Source organism: Oryza brachyantha, chromosome 12, assembly GCF_000231095.2.
Source record: "Oryza brachyantha chromosome 12, ObraRS2, whole genome shotgun sequence".
Classification (NCBI taxonomy): domain Eukaryota; kingdom Viridiplantae; phylum Streptophyta; class Magnoliopsida; order Poales; family Poaceae; genus Oryza; species Oryza brachyantha.
The window spans coordinates 14852446-14873382 of NC_023174.2; the positions used below are offsets into that span (position 1 = coordinate 14852446).

The 20937-nt window shown below is 40.9% G+C and overlaps 2 protein-coding genes across 2 annotated transcripts; both read right to left on the reverse strand.

The window, feature by feature from the left end:
• Window positions 1–641: 641 nt before the first annotated feature.
• Window positions 642–14194, reverse strand: LOC102700110 (kinesin-like protein KIN-12F). The gene is made up of 38 exons (XM_015842861.2): window positions 14150–14194; window positions 13420–14062; window positions 12965–13120; window positions 12801–12884; window positions 12604–12723; window positions 12348–12461; window positions 12174–12266; window positions 11913–12073; window positions 11755–11829; window positions 11571–11658; window positions 11422–11480; window positions 11265–11328; window positions 11105–11170; window positions 10842–11024; window positions 10213–10317; window positions 9902–10137; window positions 9763–9832; window positions 9615–9680; window positions 9484–9540; window positions 9278–9357; window positions 9120–9195; window positions 7423–9012; window positions 6933–7271; window positions 3928–6288; window positions 3745–3852; window positions 3489–3649; window positions 3312–3399; window positions 3115–3189; window positions 2780–3013; window positions 2605–2703; window positions 2430–2501; window positions 2293–2351; window positions 2091–2202; window positions 1887–1997; window positions 1628–1798; window positions 1474–1539; window positions 1266–1385; window positions 642–1166 (listed from the first exon to the last, which is right to left on the reverse strand). The coding sequence occupies exons 2-38, from the start codon at window positions 14059–14061 to the stop codon at window positions 1050–1052; spliced, it is 8478 nt and encodes a 2825-aa protein (XP_015698347.2). The 5' UTR covers window position 14062; window positions 14150–14194; the 3' UTR covers window positions 642–1049.
• Window positions 14195–19687: 5493 nt separating this feature from the next.
• LOC121056067 (dof zinc finger protein MNB1A-like) lies at window positions 19688–20473 on the reverse strand. The gene has a single exon (XM_040529882.1). The coding sequence runs from the start codon at window positions 20471–20473 to the stop codon at window positions 19688–19690; it is 786 nt and encodes a 261-aa protein (XP_040385816.1).
• Between the last annotated feature and the right edge of the window lie 464 nt (window positions 20474–20937).

Genomic DNA, 20937 nt, shown 5'->3' on the forward strand with positions numbered 1-20937 from the left:
GTGTACCTGCTAATGTCTTCACCAAGCAATGAGATCCTTTGAGCCCCACTGCCAAGAACAAGCTGCTTGGTTGGCTAATCCCTCGGCTGGCAGCGTCGACCACAAAATGCAATCGCCGACCTCCGTCTTGATGTCGTCGCCGCCGCCGCCGCACACGTCCAGCAAGCCGCCACCGCCGCCTTAACCCTAGCTTCCACCAGCACGGTCAAACAATGGCATGGATAGCAAGCAAACAACCTGGCCCAGTCCAAAAGTTCACTACGATACATGAAGGGCATGTTGGTCTTTGTGCATTTCAAGTCACGGTTAATCTATCCAACGAACGGTGTATTCGACGGAAGTGTTACGGAACGTAGAAAGTTTGAAAATCTATGCTTCTAGTCGAGAGTGGAATATTTTTGTGCTATTTATTGGTACCGGCCTCTTTTCTGTGCTATAGATCGAATTTTCTCATCGAGGAAAGGGAACTCACGTAGCTACCAATTGATCAAAATGAAGCACAAGCCATGTTTCTGTGTGAAGAAGATTAACGATCAGAACGAAGGATAACAATCAATAGAACATGACAAAATTTGTTGATTAAGGTTAGAGTTTTTTTAACATCTTTAAAAAGATAACCCTAAGGTACAATATTTCCTAGTGTAAAAGTTTAGTACCATAAGGTACATTTTAGTACCTCAAGATACTTTTAAAGTACGATAAAAAGCCCTTAAGGTTAATGGAAAAAAAAAAAAGAAAAGCACCATCACTACTTGCACTGTGTCGTTTAAGATGGTACAAGAAACAGCAAGGCCAGCTGCAAGTTCTGCTTAAAAGAATACATCTACATTCGATTTCAATGTATCTACATGATACAATTAGGCGAGCAGGTACAACATCCGCAACGCATGGCTAATGTCCCTACTCGCACAAAACAAAACTGTACTGCACGAGATGCATGGGGCACATGTAGGTTGTTAGCTGGTAAACTAACAAGTAGCAACACAATGTAGTAAGCACTATTATGTACATGTACAACACTAGCTTCGCCTGTATTTGAGTCAGCTGCGTCATCGGAATGACGAGATGCTCGGTGATCTGGAGTGACCTTCCCTCACCACTGAGCTATGAGAAGATGACTCGCTCCGGAGCTCTGATAAACGGGCATTTTCATGCAATAGTTTGCACTGCACGGGTTGGGAAAACTGAGCATCAGTAAGATGAAGGCAATTTGTAAGGATTAAGAGTGATTAGTGAAAACGATGGTGTCCGATTGTTGTTCTGACCTTTAGTTTAAGATCCTCAACCTCACTCTCCATGGAAGCAATACGAAGTTGGAGTTCATTTAAAGCCTCCAATGCTTTCAAAAGACTTGCATCAGTCTCATGGTTTCTAACTCCAGCGACCTGTCGGTATGATCGATGTGTGATCATGTAAGGCCGCAAAATTGAATAAATCAGAAATAAGGTTGCTTTGTAGTAAACGTGAACATACCTTCAAAACGGTGATACATAGGCTCGACAGGTTTTCTGCAAGTTTGTTTCTATCCTGTTCGCTTTCCTGTTGACACGCAAACAGATAGCATATTAGTGCGTCTGAACTCTGAACCTTGCATCATTCTTTGCAAATTGAGAAACAACAAACGCACCTTTAATCTATTTTTCAATAGCTCTTCCTCTTCCATCTGCTGGTATGGATCTTTCCCGTCTGACACCCTGTAGCGAGCAAGCTCTTCCTTTGTACGGGCAACAATTGCACCTAGCTTCTGCAGCTTTGCACTTAGTTCTTCATTCTGCTTTTTCAGCAGGGTATTCTCTTCCTATTTGTTGGGGAACACATGGAAGATGATCAGCTAGGAAGGAATTGAAGTTCAGAAATACCAAGAAAGTTGGCAAAGTGATGCATGCCTTTGTTTTCACATGATGATTGATTCGCAGCTGAAGATTCTGCTGTCTCGTAAGCTTTTTCACTTCATCCTCAAGATTAAAAATGATGGCTTTGCCATTTGCATTCTCAGCCTACAGTTTGTCAAGTGTCAACCAATAAGCACAGAAAACAAAATTCAGCAACCAAAAAAAAAAATTACCGTGAAAAGGGGGAAAATGGTATACCTTCAGCAACTCAATTTCAGCTACCAAAAAGTGTTCCTTTTGTCTTAATTTTTCTATAGTAATGCGAGCCGCTCCAAGTTCAGATTGTCGCTGGCTTATTTCATCGAGCCAACTGTAGCAGAGAAAACAAAACTGTGTACATCAACCACTATTCACTATAATATAGAGATTCTTTAGTGCCTATAGATGGCAAAGTACATACCTCTGTCTCTCTTCAATAAATTCATCAAGCTGGCTCTTCAGCTTCATCACCTCATTGGACTGCTTAACAGTTATGAATCAAATATTCAAATGCATGCCAAAAGGATAACTTGAGCTATTGCTAAATGGAGAAATTACCTCTTTAGATTCATGAGCGTGAGAAATAGTTGACTCTTGTGCGTCCATCTTTTGCTGATTGTCAACCAGTGACTGCAATCAATTAGTAGGCAAAAAGTGTTTATATATAATAGAGATCTAAAAACAAAATTGGAAGTATTTTAGGATGTCAAATGAGGGGATTTTTCTTTCATACCGCCCAAGTTGCCATGTTCATCTTAACACCTAACATATCACGAATCACGTCATGTGTCATACTTTCTGTTGTGGCTAACCTCGCATTCAACATGAATATCTTCAAACAGAATAAGGAAGGTTAATAAGACTATAAATAATGGAAACAAGAAAGATTCAAAGTTTAGGAATCCCACCTCCCTTTGCCGACTAGCTGCTACACCCTCAAGCTCCATAATACGTTGCTTTGCAGCACTAAGCTCTTCATCTTTCTCAGAATTCATTTGTTGTACAAAGCCAAGACCGATACACTTAAATGGGGAGCCTGAACCCCGAGGTTTCAAACTAATCTTCTCTGGTTTCGAGGAACAAGCATTTGCAGATGCATTATCAGTCTTAACCTGTTGCGCCATGGCTTCTAGCTCCATGAACTAGTCAGATCATACTTTATTAGTTTATTTTTTCCTTTTGAAGGCTGGTCATACTTATTAATTAAAAATGTCAAATTCAATTCTTTAAATAAATCACTTACCTTCTGCTTATATTCTCGGGCTGCTGCCTCAGCATGAATGTTTAGTTCTGATATGTGTGCCTTGCACTGAGAAATCTATAAAGAAAAGACAGGTATACTAAAAAGAGCAACATTTGGCCTGGTTCTATGAACAATATTCAGAACAATGCAAGCACTTGTATCTTAGGTGTCAAATGGTTAAAACATTTATATTTTACCTCTGTCTCTTTTTCAGCAACATCCTTCTGGAGTATTCTTATATTCTCCTGGGCAGCCAGTAGCTCATTATATATCTCTGTGGAGTTCCTGTAAGACAAAAATCAAAGTGCATCACTGTTATGACACCAAAAGTTATTAATACAGTAGCTGGTATCGAAATTCATGACAAGGCGAACCTGGATGAGTCAGTAAAATCAACCAATTCTCCTTCTAGGGAGCCCATTGCTTTCCCAGAGGATGGAACAGCTAGCATTTGTCGCCTCACTTTCTGCAGCTCCAGTTCTAATTCTTCTCTCTGCATTCTTTGACGCTCTGCTTCTTCCTTAATGACGTCCACCTTGAGGGAAAAACCAGTACCATTGTTGAGGAAGTAATGTTACTGAAAAAACTAATAAACTGACACACAAAATAGAAAAAGAAGCACCAGCACACCTTATTTTCCAAAGCACAAACAGTACTTTCGAGCTCCTCAATTGATCTTTCCAATAGCTTGACTTCTTCATCCTTCTCTTCAGCATGTGTCTTCCTTTCCTCCGCCATCTGTAAATAAGAATAGAAATGTTATACAGGAAAAATAAGGTAAGAACTCATAATGAAGGCACAACATCAGAGCACCTGTTTAGCTTCTGTAGCAATTGCTTCACTTTCATCTGCCAATGCCTGCGCCATCTCCAGCTTCTCGCTCAAGATCAGAACCTGAGTTTCACAGTATTTCTTTTCATCCAAAAGCTTGGCAAAGTCATTCTGCAAACTTTGAAGAAAGCTGCTCTTGGCATCAAGTAAACTTCTCAACGCATTCAGCTCTTCTTCCATCCTTTCAATGGCTTTATCTTTATCAGCTAACTCATCCTCCATAGTGTAACTGATCCCTTCAATATGGTTCAGCTTAGATCTCAGTGCATCGTGTTCCACATATGCTAGCTTCAATTCATTCAACTTATTTGCTAGCTGCTCCTCTAAGGAAGAAACCCTTTGATTACTCTTCAAAATCTGAGTTTCTAGTAATTGTTTCCCGGAAACAGCATCATCAAGTTCATGTGATTTAGAAGCAAGCTCATGTTCTAATGATTCTATTGCTTCAGTAAACTTTATAAGTTTATCTGCTTGATCTTTTGCAACCGATGCTGACTCCTGTAACAAGCTGAGATCAAATGATAAGCCCTTGGCCAATTCATCTTTCCGGATTAATTCAGACTGTAGGAAATCATTATGGTTAATCAACTCTTCGATGGACATTTGAATGAAGTCTAACTCACTGGAAACCTTTGTCACCATGTTCAATTGGTCACTAGTGTACATCTGTACTTGATCAGCAACTTCTTCCAAACGACCTTGAATGGTGACAAACAGCTTCTCAGCATCAATATTAGAAACCAATTCAACCATCCTCTGCTCCTTGCACACAATATCTAGATGTTGATTTTTCAGTAAATCATTTTCCAACTTCAAATCCTTTTCCCTTGAGATTCCAAGTGCAGTGGCCTTGGATTTCAAGTTGAGCTCTTCAAGTATGGTTGCATGGGAGTATTGCAACTGCAACAGAGCTTTGGTTCTTCCATCAAGTTCCGTTTGCAAGGATTCAATACTTGATTCCAAAGAACCAACTACTGATCTAAGTTTTAGATTTTCCTCATTCAGAGCATGTATGTTTCCCATTAGTTTTTCCTTGTTCCACTTAAGGTTATTCAGATCAATCATTGTCTTATTGTTATCCTCAAGTAAAGAAAGAATTACAGCACTACCCAAGTCATGGTCAACTCTAGACAAAGTTACTTCTGTTGTCAATCCATCAAGGGCATGAATAAACATGAGTTCTTTCTTATGCAGTTGTGCTTTGCATTGTACTAATTCTGAAGACAGAACAAAAGACTCAATATCCTTTGCAATTGTATTGGTAGTAACCAATTCATTGCGATAATCTGCAAGCCGACTGCACAACTCAAATTCACTGCATCCTTTCATATAATTTGCTGGCATGGCATTCTTCACTTGAAGCGGATCCATATCTTCCTGAATTATGTCTTTTAACATACTGTTGCAAAGCAAAGCTTCATCTAATTGGTGGCAGAGCTCTTCCTTTTCTTTGGATTCAGCTGCCAAGGCACTCTTGTTGGTAGCATCAATCTCTTCCACCAATACAGAAAGTTCATTATACATGGAATTTGACCGTGCCAACATTGCTTCCTCTTGAGCTTGTAAGCGCAAAATCTTCTTCTCAAAAGCATCTAATCTTGAGTTCAGCTCAGTTGTTTCTTGTTCCTTCTTTGCAATACGACTGAAATTATGGTTAATGTCAAGTAGCAACTTCCCTTTGAGAACACTACACATTTCCAGTTCATTCTTTGATCTGTCATTGTGCTCGCGCAGCTTGGATATCAAAGAATTGGATTCACACAACCCACGTTGAAGGAAACCATTTTCTGCATTAAGCCCAGTAATTCTCTCCAACAAAATCCCCATGTGGCAGAGATGCAAAACAGAAACAGCACAGTCCTTTCCAATTATCTCTAACCAGTTCTCCTCTAACCAAGTCCTTGCTAACTCAGCAAACTGCTGAAGCTTTGATTTCATCCATTCAACATCAGAAGAGACAAAGTCAAGCTTCTCCAATAGCAAATTCTGCAAATGTCTAATGCCATCTTCAAGTTCAAGGGTTACATCATTTGCTTCAAGCAGGCTTGCAGCAAATTTCTTTACCAATGCCTCATAAGTTTGATCCTTCACCTCCACCAGTACCTTCAAACTACTGATCTCAGTTAGCAATCTCTCCTTTTCACAAAGAAACAAAGCTTCATTTTCTTTGAAATTTTCTATTTGGAATTTTGCATTTTCATTTGCTTCAACTAGTGCCTTGACTGTAGTGTCAGCATCACTTATAGTTGCCTGCGCTTCTTCAAACTTGGATATAAGAGCAGAAGCCTCAAATGATTTCTGAACCGCAAGACTTTTTGCCTCTGAAACCTCAAGTTCAAGTGCCTGAAAGATTAATGTTGTTATATTGTAGATTTGCATCCAGTGCATGTAGCTAATGATCACAAATCAGGAGGTAAATCACGATCAACCAATCAATCACACAAAGATGTCAAACTGTTTACAGCTTTGACATGCACAATCCATGAAATTCATCAGCCCCACCCTTGGCTTACATATTGAAAGAATAGTATATAATGTCAATGACAATCAGATCCACATCAACATAATCACCTTCCATCACAAGATAAAGAATTCGATTTAAGGTATCTTGAACTGCATACGCTGCTTTGCAAACTTGGGTCCACTGATATCTGTATTATATTTTGTTCCAAAATATAAACCATTTTTGTAAGGATAGACCAGACATGGATAAGCAATGCCAGTACTCTAGTACCATTACAGTAGCACCCTTTGATGAAAGAAAACAAGAAGAGTACTCCTAAAATAATATAATGCATCATAAATCATTCTAATACTAGCTACCATTTCTTCCACATAATAATCACATCCCTACAAGCAGGAAAAATGTGTGCAGATCGACATATTCTAGTAAAATCCTTTCACACTGGGATGAGAAACAGTTTTTATTTCTGGCAAGAACTATCAGGACAAAAACTTATGGAAGTGTGAAGAACATGAAGCATTACCTCTTTTTCGTTGTGCCATGAAATAAATGATGCTGCAGTGTCATTCTCCTTTTCTTGCATCTTTATCTCCAACTCTTTTAGTCTAGCTTGATAGCAGTTTTCCTTGTCAATTATCTCTGACTTCAGTTGAAGCACCTCAGCTCTTACATCTTTAATAGTTCTTTGACTTAGGGAATGATACTGCTTCATGTTTTCTTTTTGTTGGAGAAGATTGACCATTTGAGATTGCAGCATCTGCAGTGTGCAAACTACACACTCTATTTCCTTACTAAGCTCACGAAGGGAATCACCGTTGTGCTCCTCCCCAGATTTGAAGGCTCCAGTTGGATCACAGCCAACCTACAACATGCAGTAAATTATGGTCATGCCATGAGTATGTAAAGGCTGCCGCTCTTAATCAATGCAGATTGATTAATGTGAGGAACTTACTGACATAAAGAGTGGATTGTACGGTTCACCTCGATACCAAATAACAAGAGCATTAGCTTACCCGATCCTCCACGTTCAAGTCTGAATTTTGGCAAACGACCACTTCACGATCCACAGAAAAGCTTGAGTGCATTGCATTGAATCCAGTTTCAAACTCGTGTATTATACCCTTTGCCTTCAGAACATCTGACAGCATTTTTAATAAAACAGTGCTTTCTTCATTTTTCAGCCTCTCAAAGCCATGTTGCTTGTCCTGGATCTCACTCAATAATTGAGTGAAATCTCTCTTTGACTGGTCTAATTGTAACTCCAGCCGATGAATCTCTTCCCCCATCACCCTTTGTAAAGAAATATAGTTTTGTTCTATCACCTCCTTCTGCACAGAAGTTTCAATGGATTCATCCAACAACAGCTGTATCCTTTGAAGCTCTTCACGTTGCTGTTGAAGCACATTTCCTTCATTAGATATTTGTGATCTTAAAAGAGACATAACTTTTTCTTGATCATTCTTCTCTTGTTGATGCGTGTCATTTATAGCCTGCATTGCTCCTCTTAAGGACCTTAACTTCAGATCCAAGTCACATCTTATGTCATCTGCCTCCTTCAACCGATTTTGGAGCTCTTTGAGTAACTCGTCTCTATGAGATATACCTTGACACATTTTCTGGACTTGATCACCGATCCATTTTCTGTGGGAGATAGATTCAGAGATAAAGGCAGCCTGGTCAGAAGCTTCATCAAGAGCTGAATTTCCATCTAAAAGGAAGCTTCCAATATCAGAAGTTAATCTATCCCATTCACTGGTCAACATCCCAATTTTCTTTTCTTTCTCCTTTATTAAGGCGGAAGAGCATTCATTCTCTTTCATCAACTCAAGTAGCCTATCATTCAACTGTTCGCTTTCCAGTTGAGCCTCATCTAGTCTTTGGTTGGCCAATAATTCATTTTTGGTACTGGCATCTAACTGCTGTTGGAGTGATACAAGCTCTTCCTGCAAGCACATAATCACCTCGGCTGTTTCAACCTCAACCTGTCTACGGACTTCATCCATTTCTTGCTGAGCAGAACTGTGAGATGCCTGATCTCTTTGGTACCTTGTATTTAAGTTGCGTGCCTTCTCAAGTGAAGCTTGCATTCTTTTCAGTTTTATCTGAAAAGGTGAATCATCATTCTCAAAACACTTCAGAAGTTGCACTTTTGGCTCTTCCATAGCCAAAAAATCTTGCCTGCGGTACACATCAAGCTCATTTTTTAATCTTGCAATTTCCAGATCTCTGTTCTTTAGATGTTCTAAGCTTTGTTGATTTGTCTCCTTCAGCTCATCTAGTTCATTTATCAACATAATCTGTTGTGACTCAAGAGCTTCAATAACAGATCTTGCATCACTCAATTCACTTTGCATGGTCTCACCCTGCCTACATGTTTCAAGGATACGAATGTTTGCTGTTTTTAGCTCGTTGCCTAAACAAGTAGTTCTTTTCTCAACTTCTGCACGGGTTGTTCTCTCTTCAGCCAGTATTGTCTTAATTATGTCCAACTCCAGCTGCAGATTTAATATATCATCTGTGTTTATGGTGAAACCCTCATGAAAAAACTGATCCTTCTTTTCAGGTGCATGAGAATCATATTGGTTCAAAACGGATGAAAATTTCTGACCACAAAAATGAAATGTATTTAGTCAGAGCTTCTTGTCTGATTGGTATAGTATAGATTGTAGAAGATAATAGAGCAGCTTTCAGTTCAGTAGTTTGTGCATACCTCAACCGCATTAGTTTGGTCCTCTCTATTTGAGTTTATTATATTACTTAATTCGTTTTGTAGATCAGCTATTTCCCTGTGAAGTGATGTAATGGCTTCAATAACAGCGCAAATGGCAAAAGAAACTGTCAATTTATTTTATGTAGCTACAGAATTACCTCGCTAGTTTTCCATTTGCTTCTAAGCAGACTTGCAGCTCTCCTCTACAGGTTTCCAATTCTCGGGAGGTCCTTTTCAACTGGATACAGAAACAGAGAGAAGAGGGAGATCAATTGAAAATAACTGATACATGATTGGCTGTTATTTCAGTCAACATAACTACAGAACCAAGATTAAAATGATCGTCTTGAGGGCAAAAAGGTACCTCAGTATGTAAAGTTTCAGCATTATTTGCTGAACTTGGGCAATGATGTTCTTTATCCTGAAAGTGTAAAAGATTATGAGGAAATTTTAAGGAAAAATAAACACGAATGAAATATATAACAGTAAATAAACCTCAAGGTTGGCAGGGAAATTATTTTGTTGCTCAGCTTCTGTCCTCCCATCAAGTATTGGTAAGACCTATCAACAAAATGGAACACTGCTTAAAAGGAAACCAGTAGGGTGTACTTTTTAGAACTATGAAATGAAAGTTAAAATAAACCTGATTCCGAAGGTTGGAAACTTCATTCAGCAAAAGCTCCCTCTCCCCTTCCTTACAAAATTGGTGGTAACTGCAAAAACAAATTAATTTTAGCACAGTGTGACACATTTGTGCATGTTGATATATATTATACATATACCTCTTGAGTTTGTTTGAGAGACGAATATTTTCTAGGGCAAAGCGGGTTACTTCTGGATTTTTGTCAATGTTTGCACGAAGCAAATCAATCTCTTTCAATAATGCACTGTTTTCTTCAAGTAGATATGATTCAGCTGGGAGTTTGTCATGAACAAGAGCCTCCATCCGGTGAACCTTATCATCTCGAAACTTCAGCATCATCTTTGCACACCTTGTGTCCTTCTCTCTCTCATAAACCTAAGAACACACCAAATAACTATTAGTGATGCCCTCTGAAAAAACTACTAAAGTTTCTTAACACCAGAAATTTACCAGTCGATTCAACTGCTCAATCTCAGCTTCAAGTTGTTTTACAGTGGTTTCTGCCATTGATTCTCTTCTGAATGCTCCTGCTAGTGTTTCTTCCAGCAACCTCAGCTGCAAAATCATATACTACCTATGAGGGGGTTCGTGTGCACTTGTGCAGACAGCAGAGAAACAGGATAGAATCATTTGGTCTAAACCATATAAACTTCAAATGAGACAACTACTTTCTCTGAGAACCAAACATAGTCAAAAAAAAAAAAGGGGGGGGGGGGGCAATCAGTTGAAGTATAAATTTCATGTTCATGGAAGAAACTGCAAAACCAGTGTAAAGGAGGCCCATGTGGCCATACATGATAAGCCATTGCCACTCTTTAGACATAAAACTCTTCGCATTTAAGACTAAAAGCTTAGGGCTTCTTCGGATCACGGGAATTTTACAGAATTTTCAGAGGAAACAGTTTAATTCCTCCATTTTCCCTTTGAAAATCCTTCAAACCGAAGATGCCCTTATTGTGTTTGGAAAATAGCAATAATTAAACAATTTAAAAACTAAATGGGTAACTTGGAAGGCATAAAACTTGTAAAACTGCAAGTTATGGGCACAATCAAAATAAATCACAAAGAAGGTAACATACTTGCTTATTTGAAGTACTTAAATCTTGCAGGGATCTTCTGTCATGGGCATCATTATCATTTTCCTCATCCATATTCATGCGTTCAGCTCCATCATCAGCATCAACTCCAGACCTTTCAAAAATGTCAGAAGTGAACGACAAAGATCTAGTGACATGTTGACGCTTGAGGACAGCAAGCTCCTCCTGGTAAAAGGACCTTAATGTTGGTCAGGATGATATTATATATAGAGCATAAAGTACGACAAGAATTGTTCAGACATTACCTTTAGAAGGCGTATTTGATGTTGCAAAGCCAGCACATCTCCTGAAGCATCTTCATTCACAATGGCCTACACATTTGACGAAGCAAGATATGTATCAGCTACCTAAGATAGTAAAGATAGTTTGAAAACAAGAAGCCTGACTTATGAAGAAAATATTTACATTGTTCTGAATGAGCCTAGCACGCTGGGCAAACTTCAGGGTACTGAGTGTTTCACTAGCGGAACTGCATGAACACAACACAAGGAGATATTACAATATTAACAAGATTCATGCTTTGCTCAAATTAGGTCAAATATAGGTCCAAAAAAATCATTACCACATTGAAGGGCTGACATTTGCAATGATCATGGTTTTTGAGTTCCCGCCAAGGGAATCCTTAGGGCAAAAAAAGCCATCAATGAATACAAACACAAAGGATAATATTATCATAAAGAACACAATAATATGGTATTTTAGGGTTGGTACCTGAAGGAGAAATGTCAATCTTGAGTCTCTGTACGGAACATGCCTTTGCTTCCCATGTGCTTGATCAACTAAACTCATTATGACAAGGCTGTGATCCACAAGCATTAATGTTTGAGCAATACTATGGAAAAAAGTCTTGTCATATAAAGATATATCATCATCTAAAAGTATATCAGGCACATACCCGAGTGTTGATAATGATTTGTTAATATTAGCAGCTTCCTTCAGCCGCTCACCCTCAGCACCAGATGTCCTCTGCCTGTTTCAGGTGGATGTCTCAAGGAATTCAGACTTCATTAAGCGTAATGAACTGTGAGAGAAATGACAAAATTAAATATTTACCTTTCTGACCCAGCAAGATCAACTAGATTCAGCCTCGCGAATCGTAAGTTAGACGCTGAATCTTTCTCCCACCGACTCTCAATGATACATGTGAAAACACTATGGGAGCGGCTACTCTCACGGTTCATGTTTGTAGCAGCCACTTTCCTGTTGGCAGAACCCTGAAATAGGTTTTAGGCAAACCCAATTGGTTAAAACACGATAAAAATCTGTCGGAAGATGTTCGCAAGACAAAAGAGCCTAGAACAGATTGTCTTTTACCTGCATCAAAAGTTTTATGATGTCACTAACACAGCCAACTTCAAGTTCAGTTAGATTTTCAACGTAAACACCCTTCCGTATATCTTCTCGCAGCTGCATGATAGTTGTTTCAGGAATATTTACAACAAAGGGTATTGCACTAAGATCACTTGAAGTAATAATATGAAATCATACTGGAAGATTTGTGGATGAAGGATCAAGAAGGTCTGTGATTTGTTCATTGTAAATCTCCAGGAAAGAACATTTGCAATTGTATTTTAGCTTCTCATCCCTACGGCTCTCTTCTTCCTGCAAGTTGGATAGCACATACAAAAATTAGAGAATTGTTGCATTATAATATACTTGACTGTCTAATCTGCAATAACTAACAAATAATCAATATACAGAAGTGCAAAACCATGAAAGAGAGGACAATAGTTATGCTATTTACCGCTCTGATTCTTGCAAACAAGAACTCAAAAATACGTGGTGTCATTCCACGATCTGGACTAGGCCTCACTTCCAGCTCACTGATTTCGCCAAGCATTGTGTATGTCTTTCCACTTCCAGTCTGTAGACAATTAAAAAGAGAGTAAAATGAATCATCATGATCAACGGATGAGCAAACTTGAAGTTGATAACAAATACCTGGCCATAAGCAAAGATACAGCTATTATAGCCGGACATGCAGTTCTCAACCATTGGTAAACCAGCAACTCGGAAAAGCACTTCCTACAAAATTTAAGTTCAGCAGTCAATCACAATCCATGAATTAGAATCAGAGCATAAATGCAAGCCTTTTCGTTGCTGACCTGATTCACTGCTTCACAAGCAACATGGTCGAATGTAAAACGACTTTCTGGCTGCCCAATCCATGTGATGCTCTGTGCACTCTCTTGTTTCAAACATCGATTATAGTTATGGAGGTTTTTTTCAGTGTTATTTAGAGGGCGCACACGGATAACAACCTGGAGAGTGAAGCATAAATGTCAACAATGTGCATGTTGAGGTGTCTCTCCAACATATGAGTAGTCAAAATTGAAAGCTCAACACTTATAAATTCAAATAAAAAGACATGGAAGAAAAGTCCTGACTAACTCATATTTCTGGCCATCATCATTATTAATCAAAGAAAATCCAGCCAAAAAAAGGAAAGAATTCCCCACATTTGATGCATTTGTATTGATACAATTAAGGAAAGAACAAAACTTTCCCGAACAATTGATTTCAGGAGAGATGCAAAATCGGCAGTTAATAAAATGCAAACCTGCACATTGTTCTCCATCCAGAACGAGGGATCCTCCCGGAGCTCAAAATGCGGCACCTCTGCGGTATTCACCACCGTCACCGGAGCAAAGGACACGGGCGTCCCCCTCGCGGCCATCGAGAACCCCAACCCCAAGCCGGCACCCCGCTGCCCTCCGCTCATCGGCGGCCTCGACGCGCTCATCCCAATGCTGTACGCCGGCTTCGACACGCTCTTCGTCGGCGTGCTCTGCGTGGACCCACCACCACCCTCCGAGGCCGCCGGCGCCGCCACGGACTTCCCCCGATGCCTCCCGGGAGTCGTCACTGCGCTGTACGGCGTGCTGCCCACACGAGGCGGTGGGTCGTCGCCCCGCGGCGGGACCCACCCGAACCGGCTCCGAGCCGCCGCCTTCTCCGGCGTCCGGAACGGGAGCTTCGAGGGCGTCGGCGCCGGCGACTCCGGCTTCCGCTTCAGCCCCGAGTGCTGCGGCGGCTGGATCGCGAGGAGGGGCGGCCTCGCCGCCGCATCGGGCTCCACGCCGGCCGCGACGACGACGGGCGCCGCGTCCGAGGCGTCAGCCGGCGCGTTCTCGTCGTTGCCAGCTCCGGTGGCCGAATCCTTCGCCGGCGTGCGGCGCAGCGCCCCGAGATCCCTCACCATTCTACACCAAACACCCCCAAAACCCTCAAACCCCCTCCCAAAAAAAAAAAAAACAGCTAACCCAAGCTCCTCAGCAACCCCGATGCACCTGAGCGGGGCGGCGGCGAAGACGAGAACGGCTAGACGGCGTATGGCGCTATCCTCGCTCCGCTTCTAGAACCTCCTCCTGCACGTAGAGAGATCCGAGTTGAACACATCACAAAAAATTTCAAAACCAGAACCAATTCCCAGATCGAGGTCGCATGCATTCGACGCACCTACCTGGCACAAGAGCCCGCCGAGCTCCGGGTGGCACCTGATCGTTGTAGAAGGTTCTAGAACCCTCTCTCTCTCTCTCTCCCCCTCCCCTTGGAGGAGTGAGGTGAAGAAGAAGAAGAAGTAATGGCGTTTTGGGGGAGAGAGGGTTTGGGGGGTCTTGACGGGTTGGGAACGGGAGGCGTTCGAAACGGACGGCCGGGATGGGATCGCCCCGGCGCCGCGAGGATGGTTCAAAAAATTTTGGAGGGCCGTTCACGTTCCGGGGGGTAGGAAATTTGTTATTGTTCTTTTTGTACTACTATAGGTAATGGTTGAATTGGTGATTAGATTATTCTGTAGTAATACAATATATATGCAAATTGGTGGTTGCAGTTTGGAACCCACTGCATGTGTCGATAGGATCTCAACTTCGAAAATTGGTGTTTCTATAAGTGTGGCATTGTATGGCTACGTTCATTTGAACACTCTAATATTATCGATCAACATGGTGGTTTGACATGTGAGTCTGACTGTCTATGAGATTATGGCCACATTTGTTTATTGGATAAGTAATCGGATGGCAGTTAGGGTTGGCAATGGGGTAGGTCGGGATCGGGTTGAACAAGAACGACTCCACCTCCCCTCTCCCCGACTGTCTCCCCTAGCCTCAACCCTAGAGCGAACACCAAGGTAAAATCTATCCCCGCCTCGGCCCCGAGGATCCCTATCGTCCACCTGAGACACCACCACCTAACCAGTGTGAGAGATGAGGTGACCTACTGAGTATTGATCTAGACGTCTGCGGCTCTAAGAGACGACCTGAGCATTGGCGTGGAGGAGGAGGAGGTGTCCTGGGCTACCAGCGTGTGGAAGGAGGCGACATCTTAAGCACCGTTGTACCAATAACTCAGTGTGGAAGGTTGGCGACGGCGTGGAGGGTTGGTGGCGACTACTAGAGGGTGGGAAATGAAAATATTAGGGTTTATAATGGGTTTGGTTATGTTAGGCTATATTAGGGAGATAAATTAGACTTCAGGATCCGCATGTGACCTTTTATCCATGTCCCCGCCACGAAATTTATCGATGCCCAAGCCCCACCTCCCTGCGGATGAAAAGTCTCCCCATCACCATCTATGCTGGGGTGAGACCCCGACCCCACCTGAGAATTGTCAACCCTAATGGTATCAATGTTTTTGCTCCGTAAATATATACTCGTAGCTTTGAATCTCATCAAAATTTGACAAACAAAATCGCAGTTTGTGTCTTATACCAGAAAGGAAGTAGTGTAGATATACAAATGATGTGTTATTTTGGTGACAAAAAATAATAGATAAAAAATTGTCTGATTTTTTATAGCTATTTAAGATATAAATAAAAAATAACTAATATAAAGTTAAAAATTTACTTAAAAGATGAAATAATAAGCTTCTATATAAAATTTTTTCACAAAACACATTATTTAACAATTTAATAAGCGTACGTGAAAAAAATAGGAATAATATGAAAAAATATCCAATAAAAAAGTGCAGCCCTACATGAGTACAAATAAAACTTTACCCCACAAGGATCGATCAACCTCGTCGGCCGAACCATCCTAATTTTAGATTGGGCTTTGGTAAATTTTCTATTTTTTTAATTACAAGGATGTCACTATAATAACAGTTTTAATGATATTTTTATAACTTTTTTGTAATATTTTTATAAAAACGTTTTAAACCTGTGACAAATTAATATTTTTATAATTTTTATGTGACAGTTTTACAGGAACGTTTAGACAAATTTACAATTGTCCCTTTTAGATTCCGTAACGTGGATCCTAGCCTCTGCAACCAGCTCCCAGTGGCCCACCTAGTTTTAAATTCGCAAGGTGCGAAGCCCAACGGCTACGTGCATTTGAATTTTCCACATGGGCCTGCTCTAGTGTGGCCCATAGCACCGTAGCCGTTCAAACTTCTCTCATCTCTCTCTCTCTTGCTTTCTCGTATACAGCATAAGTGCTTTCCAGATGTACAAAAATACGGATTCCATTTATTTTTTAAAAATTGTTATTCTGTAGTAATACGGTCATACGGAATATATATACGGACAGCGAAGATCAGAAGAGGCAGCAAGACAATTCGTGTTCCAGAGGAATTTTCTCACTCGAATTTGAATTTCGAAGCTATGGAGCCTTGAATTATTATATTGCTGTACTGTTACCATACCGTTTCCTCCACGTGAGCTCATTTATAAAAAAAACATATCATCTCGCCACGGGAATCTCTTATCCAAATCATACTCCCTCTGATTTCTAATACTTAAGCTAATAAATTTTAAACATTTGCTTAATTATTCATCTTATTTAAAATATTTTACATATATAAAATTATAGTCATGCTTAAATTTTATTTAATGATAGAATAAACCATAAATAAATAATAATTATATTTTTAAATAAGATAGATGATCACATGTAGTCAATAGCGTGGAATTATCTAATTAACCCGCGTGACGGATCCAAAAGAAAGATATTACTGCTGACCAGTTAAATTAATTTTGGCGTCGTTAGCTCTGCTCTGGAACCATCGACGGCGACCGTGCCATTAAAGCGAACAAGTTAAACCGGTTAGAAGTTCAAATTAAAAATCATTAGGGCATTCCTAACCCGATGATGTCTATAGCATTAAATAAGTTGTCATCTAGGATCAAACGATGTGGCAAATGAATAAATAAGGAAAAAGAATGAAACCATGTCTTGATTTTTACACAACATTCAAGATATCATGTTAGATAAGTATCATTAAATTGAAGTATGGAATAGTAATGTTTGTATTGGAAAAGTAGTATCTAGTGCTATAGTTTCTTGATGATGTGGAGTTTATAAAAACTACATCTAGTATTATGTGTTCATGTGTTGGGAATGCCCTTATATGTACCAGGGCAACAATATTGGAGAGAAAAAGCAGTTAGTCAATAATAAATATTATTTTATTACTTAATGTGGAAGGAGGTAACAGCTGCTATCAAGAGGTAACAGCTACTATATGAGTGAGTGATTGTTTAGGTGTTTTATACAAACAGTCAATCGATATATTTGCAAAGAAAAATAATTTATAAATAAATTTTTTATATATTTATTCTTAGCAATAAAGAAACAAAGGATGAAAAATAAACTTCAGTAAGAAAACCTTAAAATCGACTTTAAATTTAAGGTTAAAAGTTCAAATTTTAGATTATAAGCAAACGTAAAAACGAAAAGTTAAAGCAAAGTCGCTAAACTGATTGCTCTGGCCTGCGTGCATGCATTGGCTGTACGCTCAAAAATATTATATGCTCAATACTCAAAAAACTGTTGACAGTGTTACTACTGATTTTCTATTCGTTTATTATAGTTATAGTAGAAATTGTTATCTCTAATTGCGGTGGACAACTCTTCAAGAATTTTTCGTTAAGCAGCATCATCTTACTTTTTTTTAGATTCATGGTGATATTAATGAAAAATTAAACTGTTAGCTGAAACTTACTTGAGATTCTATGTTTGAACAATATAATAAATACTTAATAAATACTCCTCCGATTGTAAATATTTGATCTCCTAGATAAGATTTGATCAAACTTTAAATTTATAATCATGAAATTTACATTAAAATAAGTATATGTAATCCAACAAATTTGTGATATATTATGCTTGTACTTTTAAGTAAATCTGTGTATACAAGTTATTTTAATTTTGAATTCAAACTTTCATAAATTGCTGATGTTCTATAACGAGTATTAACCTAACAATTACAATAAAAGGTGAAGTTATATGTGGTCTTTCAATATCCTAATTTCTATATTGCCTTGGGCCCCTAAAATATCAGTATCGGTCATGCTACTAGCATCCAATCAATCAAGAAACCCATAATAATACCCACTTTTCATCGTATGCATTGAGGTTGGTCTTGTATACAAGGTTAAAGCTTGGAGGGCGTGTGTATAAAAAGGGTCTCATCAGAACACAAACCCTGTATGGGTATGGTAGGGGGATTGTTTAGATTTTCTTAATTAGAAAAAAACCAAACGGTAAATTTGTAAAAAAATCATTTATGAATAAGATTTTTATACGTGATCTAAAGTATTGTTTGGAGTACACTGTGTGGGTGCACAACATACACTGTAATATCCCAGGAGAATTTTTGTAGCAAATATATGTTAAAGATGATTATATGATCAATTTCAACAGCATGAATATATTATAATACTCTAAGGGCCCTTTGAAATGGAGTATTTGCAAGGGGTTTTGGGATAATTAAATGTCCTTAGTGTTTTTATTATTCATATATACCCCTTTTATTCATAGGAACAAGAATGAAAATATTCCATATGATTGTATTTATATGATCAATTCCAAGGAAAAATAAGCAAGAGGGACATACATCTGGTTAGTTTACTGTTCCTTTTTTACGTACTGTAGTTTTTATTTTATTTCTTTTTTTACGTACTGTAGTTTTTCATGCTATTTTGTGAAGATAGTTTTCTTTACAGTACCATGCTATAGCTTTTTATACTGTTTTTTAGGGATAGTTTTTCACACTGTTTTTTACAGTATTATACTATAGTTTTTCACACTCATTTTTTAGTTTTTGCATATGTTTAAGCGAAAATTCAAATCTTCAACCTTACATTGGGAGTTGATTTTGAGATTTTTCATCATAGCTATGAACATATATATAAAAATTTTATTCATAAATTATTTTCTTTTATTTATTTAAGTTTTACAATACCATAATATAGTTTTTAAGTCCACAGTACAATACTATAGCCAATATCTTCAAACTATTCTGGAAAAATGCTAAAAGAATGTTACAATTTTTTAAAGAAGTGTCTCAACGAATCTATGGTATAACACACATGGAGGTTTTTACGTGGACAATAAAAAGATAATCTATTAAAGTGAACTTAGCTCATCCGATTAGGTTAATTTTGACCGATCCACACTATCTGGCCCATCTGTCTTAGTTCATGGAGCCACTTTCACTTTATATGGAGGATGTGGAATTCTCTGCTGAGTGATAATTACTTTCATTGTTCTTTAAATTGATGTTGAAATTATGAATTAAGTTTAGATTCCTTCTGTTACAACGCACGGACACTTTTCTAGTAGATTAAAAATAACTAAATATATTATAGGTTATGACCTTTCTCAGATTAACTAGAGACCAATCTCACAGACAGCGGCCGGCACATGGTCCTACTGCCTTGTCTACCTACACGCTGGCATGCATCCATGCATGTCCTGCCCTGCCATGTCATGCCTGCATGCAGTCCTCCTCGTACCCAACAATGGCAAACGACACGTCGACACGACACAACAGGGACGGATCACTGGAGCCGTGCCGGCGTGGGCGCCGGCGGCGGCGCATGCATGTCACATCAGCTGCGGGGCGCCGCTGTGGCGCAGGCCGCCGGCTAGTTCCACCGGCGCCGCGGCGGCGAGCTCCTGCCACAGCGCGGCGGCCGGGGAGTACAAGCTGGCCGCGGCGGCGGCCTTCGTCCACGTGTCGCTCTCCAGCAGGATCCTCGCCGGCCACAACAGCGGCGGCGAGGGGGCCATCGCCCCGAAGCCGAGCTGCTCGCCCAGCGTCAGCTCGGCGGGTTGCCCGAGGCCGAGGTCGAAGCCGAGCCGCCCCTCCAGCAGCGGCGCCGTCCCGAGCAGCGACCCGAAAAACCCGCCGCCGCCGCCGCCGCAAGTGGCCACCGCCTCCTGGACCAGCTGGTTCGCCGCCGCAGCAGCGCCGGCCGCCTGCTGCAGCTGGGGGGAGGAGGAGGAGGAGGAGGAGGAAGAGGCGAACAGGGGAGCGGCGGCGCCGCGGCCGGAGGCCGCGGCGGCAATGGCGGCGGCGACGGCGGCGCGGGTGGGGCGGGCGGGGCGGGGGCGCTTGCGGGTGGAGCCGCCGATGGGGACGTTCCGGAGCGAGCCGCCGAGCGTCCAGTAGCGGCGGCAGGCGCGGCAGAAGTGCCGCGGCTGCGCCGTGTTGTAGTTGTTGTAGTAGCAGAACTTGGTCTCCCTCGACGCGCACCGCGGGCACTGCTCCCTGCCCGCCATCGCCGGCGCCGGCGCCGCCTCCTGCTGCTGCTGCTCCTGCGCGGAGACGGCCGCGGCGTCGACGAAGCGATGCGGCGGCAGTGTCGGCTGGTGCAACGGCGCCTCCATGGCCGGCGTGCTGCGTCCGTCCACCTAAGCTAGCTAGCTCGATCTTGATGCTTCTCTCTGGATTGCGGTGGTGGCGGATGGGGGTTTGGTAGGTAGGTATATATAGGAGCGAGCGCCATTGGAGGAGAGGAGTACTGGGGGCGGGCATGGTGTGTGCAGAGGTTGTCGAGAGGGGAGGGGGAGGGAGGAGAGGGAGAGGGACTGGTCGGCCCGCCGCTGCGCCATTGGTACGGAGGTGGCAGGATGCTGCCGCAGGCACAGAGACCATGTATGTCACGTAGCTTTCTTTCGCAGGGCACGCAGAGGATGAGAGGAATTGATTCTCCGAGTAGTAGCTGCTCCTCACAAGTCACACCGTTCCATAAGCATTTCTGCTATTTAAACCCTTATCACAATATAAGTTTATCTGTGATTGTTTATGTTATTGTTTGTCTCATGGATCAATTCTCTTTTAAGATTTTTCT